The 7,962-nt window shown below is 38.8% G+C and overlaps 2 protein-coding genes across 5 annotated transcripts in view; one reads left to right on the top strand and one right to left on the bottom strand.

Annotated features, from left to right (window-relative positions):
• Window positions 1-265: 265 nt before the first annotated feature.
• LOC107750074 (WD repeat and coiled-coil-containing protein C2orf44 homolog) lies at window positions 266-6,866 on the top strand. Of its 4 annotated transcripts, XM_016565337.1 has the most exons (7): window positions 267-375; window positions 444-477; window positions 891-1,011; window positions 1,452-1,617; window positions 1,706-3,623; window positions 4,805-4,925; window positions 6,261-6,866. In XM_016565337.1, the coding sequence occupies exons 5-7, from the start codon at window positions 1,746-1,748 to the stop codon at window positions 6,431-6,433; spliced, it is 2,172 nt and encodes a 723-aa protein (XP_016420823.1). In that variant the 5' UTR covers window positions 267-375; window positions 444-477; window positions 891-1,011; window positions 1,452-1,617; window positions 1,706-1,745; the 3' UTR covers window positions 6,434-6,866. The 4 variants fall into 4 exon arrangements, with proteins under 4 accessions (XP_016420820.1, XP_016420821.1, XP_016420822.1 ...); XM_016565334.1 differs by having other exon boundaries at window positions 266-375; window positions 1,452-3,623; XM_016565335.1 differs by lacking the exon at window positions 891-1,011 and having other exon boundaries at window positions 266-375; window positions 1,452-3,623.
• Window positions 6,867-7,300: 434 nt separating this feature from the next.
• The window catches only part of mfsd2b (MFSD2 lysolipid transporter B, sphingolipid), a 22,921-nt gene continuing 22,259 nt past the window's right edge, over window positions 7,301-7,962 (bottom strand). Inside the window, exon 14 of the mRNA XM_016565340.1 lies at window positions 7,301-7,591. Coding sequence (XP_016420826.1) covers window positions 7,540-7,591 — 52 coding nt within the window. The 3' untranslated portion in view covers window positions 7,301-7,539. The remainder of the gene's footprint in view (window positions 7,592-7,962) is intronic.

Below are 7,962 nucleotides of genomic sequence, written 5' to 3' on the forward strand. Positions count from 1 at the left end.
AGGCGATTGTTTGCATGCTGTCACCACAGTCCTGAGATAAACGATCTACACTGCTGCTGAAGTTACTGCAGGAGGGATCGTAGAAATACATTTCACTCACTCGTTTTCATTCACTCCTTCAAGTGAACTGTATTAGTGGCCTAATGTAGGGAATGGTGAATGAGGGTATAGGGGCCATTTCGGATTCAGCCTCAGACTTCCCTTTGCAAGTTTGAACGTGTGTGAACTACAGTTCCCAGAATGCCCGAGTCATTCTCTTTCCGGTTGTCCATGACTTCAAATGTCTCCGAGGGGAAATGCCGACACAGTTCAAGTTTACATGTTTTTCTCCACGCGGAGTTGTCATAGTTTCCACAGTACGTCAGCAGCATAATGGTATGTTGGTAATATTATCTTCTGAGAATGCTTGTGTGCGGTTTCTTACATTTTCCTTTTATTTTCAGGAATGTTCTAGATCTAGATACCCTGCTTCATAAGGTAACGTTAGCATGTGGTATTGCTGTAATACATGCGAAACTTTCGCGAATGCCCCTTATGGCCGGTGTCACCAGATATTTATTTTTGCCAGATTATGATAGTTACCACAGTTATTGTTACTACTGTAAACTTCAAACTCACTTCCCAATACAAAAATTAGTAACCACAGTTTATTATATCATGTTTAATACAGTTAGTTTTGCTACTGTAAAATCATAATACAAATAGCATCCCCTTCTAAAGGGTTTTTAGAATCTTTCTATCAATGTTTAAAATAATTCTTTATTTATTTGATGACAGTGCTGGCTTCTCCCAACTCACCATGGTGTTATTATAGTTTTAATAACTGGTTATCATAGTAACATGTTTTGTAATGATGTAGTCACATTTATCATTGCTCGTTATTCCTGTAGGAATCTGCGCGATTGGGAATTTTGAGTGAGGGCGAAAAAGTTCCCCCACACAGATTTTTCTCATTTTCAAGTTGATCACTTGAATTCACCTTGCTGACCAACAGACCTGCTTGGTTTGAAAGTGAGTTCTGTACATCACTACGCTTGACAACCCAGATAGCACACGTACGTCTGCAAGACGTCTGTTAAAGATCGCGTCATCTGGAAAGCATCTGCTGTGTACAAACATCTGCTAGACGTCTTTAAGATGTCAGTTTTACATACATTCTAGTTAAATCATAAACATCTTAAAGACATTTTCTAAACTTCTATTTGACATCTGATAGGAAACGTCCTATAGACGTATTGCAGATGAGCAAACACTAAAAAAATGCGTCTTGCAGATGTAAATGCAGACGTCAAATAGACGTCTCTGTGATGTAAGTGTGTTTTCAGGGAAGGAACAGTAGACTTTTTGGCCGCAGAATTTCGCTGAAATACACTAATGTGACTGCAACTTAATGGACTGTTTTGTAATATCAACATATATATATGTCTTACATATATTTTTGTGCATTTCAGGCCTGGGACAGATTAAAAAAACAAAGTCAAAAGACGTAGCATCCCAACCTCAGAGGGTTTTATGACGTTGGGGGTCGTGTCAGCCTAATCGGGTCATCCTTGAGTGGAGCCTCACTCTGGCCAATAGGATTAGAGAGTGAGGGAAGAGGCTTTACCTATTCTTGGAGTATGTGATGGCAGTCTTCTCCTACTGAAGCACAGAGTTACATCTATCTCTCAACTCTGACTTCAAACCCTTTTTTCTGTATGACCAGGAACATTATTTTCCTTTCCATCGGAGAAACTGAACCAAGCATGGAGCTAGGAAAAGCCAAGCTTCTGAGAACAGGGTTAAACACCTTGCACCAAGCCATTCACCCGGTGCACGGAATAGCCTGGACGGACGGTAAGCAGGTTTGTCTCATGTCGTTGTATTCTGTCGATGGTGAGCCCAAATTTGGTGACACCAATGTTATTGGACAGTTTGAACATGTCTTGGGACTCTTCTGGGGGCCGTTGTGCTGCTCCGGGTCCCCGGCGTTGCTTGCTGTCCAGCATAAAAAGCATATCACGGTTTGGCAACTTCAGCTGAGCACTTCAGAGCAGAACAAACTCCTGTGCACGCAGACCTGCGAAATGAGTGAGCCGTTCCCGCTGCTGTCCCAGGGATGCGTCTGGCATCCCAAAATGGACATCTTAGCCGTTTTGACCAAGCGGGAAGCCTCGGTCTTGTTTTCCGTGCGGGTCGATAATCGTCGCGTGAAGGCCGACATCAAGAGCAGCGGTCTGATCCATTGTGCCTGCTGGACTAAAGATGGAACCCGCCTGGTGGTTGCCATCGGAAGCGCATTGCACTCGTATATTTGGAACGACATCCAAAAAAGCCTGGTGGCATGTTCCTTCTGCCCGATTTTCGATGTAGGTGGGTATATCTGTGCCATCGAGTCTACAGACGAAGCTCAAGTGGCTGTAGCGACTGAACTTCCGCTTGACAAAATTTGCGGGCTCAATGCAGGTATTGCGTTCGACCTGCCTAACGAGTCAGAGGCTTCGACATGCCGCCCTTCTCCCGTTTTAACAGTGGATGCGGACTATTATTTGGACAGACGGAGATCATGTGATTCTGAGCGCTCGGGACACGCCTCCTCATCCGGACCCATAGATCTAACACAGATTCTTGCCAAACACCGAAAATCAGATCCAAGTCCGCTCATTCACTTGAGGCGGCGGGATAATTTGACGGGAACAGGTCAGGACTTGTCACATCTGATTCTGGTGACGTATGAATGCAAGGTCACCACTACGAGGAAGGTCAGCATCCCTGGCATCTTGGTCCCTGATATTATCGCCTTCGATGCAAGCGGGAGCACGGTGGCTGTGGCGTCCAACACGTGCAACATGATCCTAGTTTACTGCATCACGGATTCTTCCATTCCCAACGTGCAACAGATCCAGCTGCAAAAAAATGAGAGGCCCAAAGGGGTGTGCTTTTTCACCAACAAGATGTTGCTCTTCATGATTGGCCGGCAGAAGTCCAATGATCCTGCTTTCCTCCCCTCCTCCAACACGGACAAGTACATCTTGAGGCTAATAGCCAAGGAGCTGGTATTCGATGAGGAAGGTGCCACCCCAGTGGTTCCCAAATCCGAGTCGGCGAGCCAACATCATGGGATTAGACGTCATTCTGAGAACTTTTCTAAAGAGGACCGTCTATCAATTAAGGATCTTATACTTCCCGGAGGCTCGGTAATTGTTTCGCCATCCAGTCGGAGAAAACTAATCGAGGAGGTACGCAGCTCAGATTTGAGCCCCGTGGCGAGCTCTGCCGACTTCTCAGATAGAGCATCCAGTGCCTCCTCTGTTACTCTGGAAACCTACGACATGGATCACATCAGCCGCATGGCCACGCTCGCCGTAGCCGGTCAGGCCAGCCGGGATTCCAGTCGACCCTGTTCGCCCAAATACGAGGCCTCTGAAAAATTATACTCCGATGCCACTCCGCCAAAGAACAGCTGCCAGTCCAAAGAGAAGAACCTGGAGCAGCTGACGCAGAACATGGAGAGGATTTTCACCCGATTTGCTGACGTCCAGCAGTGCCTTGCAGAAATCAGAGACTTCACCCAGAATGGCAAGAAGATTGCATGCAGTTATCCGTCTGCTTATGAACCGCAATATGTGCACATTACATGTCAGGTATGAAATGATCCACGGTTCTCTTTTAAATCGTGCAGGGAAAGTCTGCAGTCTTCTGTAGTAGACAAATGAAGAGTGCTAATTTGTTGATTTATTTATTTGATTAATTGCATAAAGGATTTGATTTCCAGCGTTGTATTGAAAAAAACATCTTGTCCCATACTCTCGAAGGGTCTAAAAAAAAAAAGCTACATATTGTGTGAATAATTTAGAATGTTAAATTATTTGTATTAGAATAACTTGTTATATTATGAAATATATATTAATAACAATAATAATTAATATTCAATTTAATACTACTATAAATTATAAATATAATTGATAAGTAACCTAAATTATAATTAATATAAATGTATTATTATTATTAATTACATTATTGTAATTTATAATGTAAATGTGAGCATACCATATAAGAGCACAGACCCTTTATAATTGTCATTTGTTTATAAATAACATAATTTATAAATAATCAAAATTATAATTCTTTATTATTTTTATCATCATTTATAATAATTTACATTACAATAATTTATAATGTCAATAATTCATGAATTTATAAATAATGTATAAATAAATTATAATTCTTATAAATAGTAATTATTATTTATAATAATTCACATTATAGTAATTTATAACACAATAATTTGTTGTCAGCCATTTTCATTGTTGATTTTTGTTTTTTATGTTTATTGACTAAATGCATTAATCGAATTGTAGAGTTTGTTCATATTCCAAAGCAGAGGCTGACAGATGTGGCGACTCCCAACAGGTTAAATACCCTCCACAATTAGTAAACCTTCTTAGACGTTTTTTTCAAGATCACATACTGCATAGTTTGTATTTAAATGTTAAATTTAACATCAACAAATGATTAAATGATTTGCTTCTGGCGCTAAATCCTAATCCAAACCAAGACTCTACAAAGCCCATTTTACTCTTAGTCAGACCATCAGGCCGTTTAGCATTGTGAAGCATCACGCCAGCTCGTAATTCCTCTCACTGTTGTCAGTACAACCCTTTGTCAGCAGATGCCAGATTGAAGTGATTCTGTTGACCTTGGCATAACTTGTTTTAGGGGAATCATCAGACTTAATCCATGACCACATGACCAGGTCTTTTGTGAAGGATGCTTCCTTAAAGTGACTCATGGTGCTGCACTTTGTATTTGTCTCTTCCTTTAGAAACAGTTGTCTGAGAATGTGTATACGGATGAGAGAAGGCCGTTGTTGCTGTGTGGGGGGCGGATCTGCCTGCGGGTGGTGCAGGAACTCTTCGGCCTGACGGTCATGGAGATGATGCATGGTATGTCTCGAAGAATGTGTCTCCATAACATTTAAATATGGAGGCTTTCCAAAATGCCAGTCCCACCACCTTGATAAATGCATATGTAATAATATGAGACACTGTCGTTGTAGATCCAGTTACGTACAATGCCTGTATGCTATTGGTCAAACTTTCAGTTATTACCTTCAGCAAGTGTGAAAACAATGGGAGAACAAAGCCCAAACTAGACATTTTAGGCAATTTAAAAATGCTGGCCAAGACGTATCCAGGAAAAAGTGACCTTTTGAATGGAAATTTTAAAAATAGTTGCAACTTTTGCACACTGAAAGAAGCAGCTGAACATTTCTAAGATCTTTGTGTTGACATTTCAGGCAGATTTGCTGTTTTGCAATGAGCAGATGGGATGTATTAATAAAGCCGTGCAAAGCACGAATCCTGTTTTCCTTTGTTGAAGGCTTCGTTTAATTGTCAATGACTAAAATAGGAAGCGATTAGGTGGAGCAATCGGAGTTGAGGGTTTAAGTTTGAATCAGCTTACAGCTTTTTGTGCTGTGCATCTCTACAGCTGATGTATGCTTGAACCACAGTCACTTATGCTAAGACCGCAAGTTACTGTGCAGAAATTTCTCATAGATTTAAAGGAATAGTTCACCCAAAAATGAAAACTTGCTGAAAATTGACTCACCCTCAGGCCATCCAAGATGTAGATCAGTTTGTTTCTTCATCAGAAATGTAGCATTCCATCACTTGCTCAACAATGGATGCTCTGCAGTGAATGGGTGCCGTCAGAATGAGAGTCCAAACAGCTGATAAAAACATCACAGTAATCTACACCACTCCAGTCCATCAATATCTTGTGAAGTGAAAACCTGTGTGTTTGTAAGAAACAAATCCATAATTAAAACAATGCTTCTGATCAGAATACAAGTCCATAATAAGGCTTCCTCCAGTGAAAAAGTCCATCCCATGTTGTCTGAACATATTTCTTTAAAACTATTTTGGATTGTTTTCACTTGTAAACAGTACTTGAGCTGTGCATATTTCTCTCCTGATTCAGACGAGATGACTTTTTCACTGGTGAAAGCAAAATAATGGATAGAGGACTTTTGATGGATTTGTTTCTCACAAACATGCAGCTTTTCGCTTCACAAGATGAGTGGTGTGGATTGTGTTGTTTTTTTATCAGCTGTTTGGACTCTCATTCTGACGGCACCCATTCACTGCAGAGGATCCATTGCTGAGCAAGTGATGAAATGCTAAATTTTTTCAAATCTGTTCAGATGAATAAACTCATCTACATCTTGGAGTACATGTTCAACTATTCCTTTAAATAAATTGTTCTTCTTCTCACAGGTCCCGTGTGGATCGTCTTGGTGGCTGATGCAGATGGTTTCATTCCGCTCACATTTAAACACAAAGATGAGCTCACAATCAGGAGTGCGAGAAGGAAATCTCCTATAAGACCCCCGAGCTGCGCTGATGTATTTCCGCCTGAAAGTCCAGTGTCTCCCAATGCAGAAAAATAAAGCCTGTATCATCATAAGAGGACTTATTAGAAATATTTTTATGATATTTGTCTTGTGTTAGCTGGATATCTGTGGCTTACACAGGGATATTCCAAACTTTTTGTTTGGAATTCAGGGAAAACGACAATATTCGCCACTGTGATATTTATTATGTTGATAGATTTGTGTAATGTGACAGTTGTCAAGGGCAGAACAGTTTTTTAATTTTCAGAAGAAATATTGAGTGCCTGCTTGGTTATTTTTGCTTGCATAGTTTCTATTTCGTCCCACACAACGAAATGAAGGTACATGTAATGTGAAATTAAATAAGATTCATAGTGATTGTATTCTTTTATGTTTCATAATTGATTTGATTTGTAAGCTGTAAGACAGACATTATAACCCACATTAAAACAACTGCATAATAGCACCTTCACACAATGAAAAAAAAAAATTAATGGTGCAACAATTTTCACTCTGAAATTGCTTACATTTTAGAAATAATTACAAAGAAGTTGCAAGTAACACTGGTTTAAACTGAAATGTTTTAAGTGGAAAAACTGAAATAGTATTTTCTTGTAAAAAAAAAAATAATTCTTAAAAAATCTCAGTCCACCTTTGCACATTTTGCATTGCCTGATTATTATTTATATTACATTTAAAGAATCCTTTGGGCTTATGTTTGAAAACATACTGTACAAACACAGAATGATGAATTCAACCAAATCAGTATTTTTATAATAATTTTTCTATATTTTGTATTTATTGAAGCATTTTCGAAATATGCTGAAGCTATGTGAACCAGCACAATTTTTATTAATCCTGTAATCAAGTCATTCAATAATATTTATAATGACTAAAACAACTTAAACAATATATTATCGGTATATTTTACCTCAGGAAATCCTGATATATAATGATATATAGTCCATTCAAGTGTATAGATTAGATACTGTAATACTGTATATGTGGCTATATGTTCATTTGAAAATACAGAAATAGACTAAATACAGAAACAAACTGAAATGTTTACAGTAAAACATTACTCATCTCACACAGTGTAATATACACTAACACGACTCATTCCAGCGCTGGGCTAGAATATCAGGATCGGCTGTTTGAGGATGTTACGCGCTGCTCAGATCTGCTCTGAGAGATTTACAGGTAATACTCTGGCTTCTGAAAAATAAACCAAATATATGTACATTTCATTATATATAGTATATACTAAATATATCGATATATAAAATAAATACAAATGTAAAAATGTATATTATTTAGAAAATAATTACAAAAATATATTTTTCATATTTGCATTATATATATATATATATATACATACACACACACACACACTACCGTTCAAAAGTTTGGAGTCTGTAATTTTTTTTAAAGGGGTCATATGATGCGATTTCAAGTTTTCCTTTCTCTTTGGAGTGTTACAAGCTGTTCGTGAATAGATAAGATCCCTAAAGTTGCAAAGACTAAAGTCTCAAAACCAAAGAGATATTCTTTATAAAAGTTAAGACTCGTCCACACCCTCCTAAAAC

The sequence above is a fragment of the Sinocyclocheilus rhinocerous genome, unplaced genomic scaffold (genome assembly GCF_001515625.1).
Source record: "Sinocyclocheilus rhinocerous isolate Xijiao unplaced genomic scaffold, SAMN03320098_v1.1 scaffold272, whole genome shotgun sequence".
In the NCBI taxonomy this organism is placed as follows: Eukaryota; Metazoa; Chordata; class Actinopteri; order Cypriniformes; family Cyprinidae; genus Sinocyclocheilus; species Sinocyclocheilus rhinocerous.

Coding starts and splice junctions, on each gene's coding strand:
- LOC107750074 (XM_016565334.1), top strand. CDS start 1,698: ATGACCAGGAACATTATTTTCCTTTCCATCGGAGAAACTGAACCAAGC. Junction 3,624..4,804: donor ATGTGCACATTACATGTCAG/GTATGAAATGAT, acceptor CTCTTCCTTTAG/AAACAGTTGTCTGAGAATGT. Junction 4,926..6,260: donor GGTCATGGAGATGATGCATG/GTATGTCTCGAA, acceptor TTCTTCTCACAG/GTCCCGTGTGGATCGTCTTG.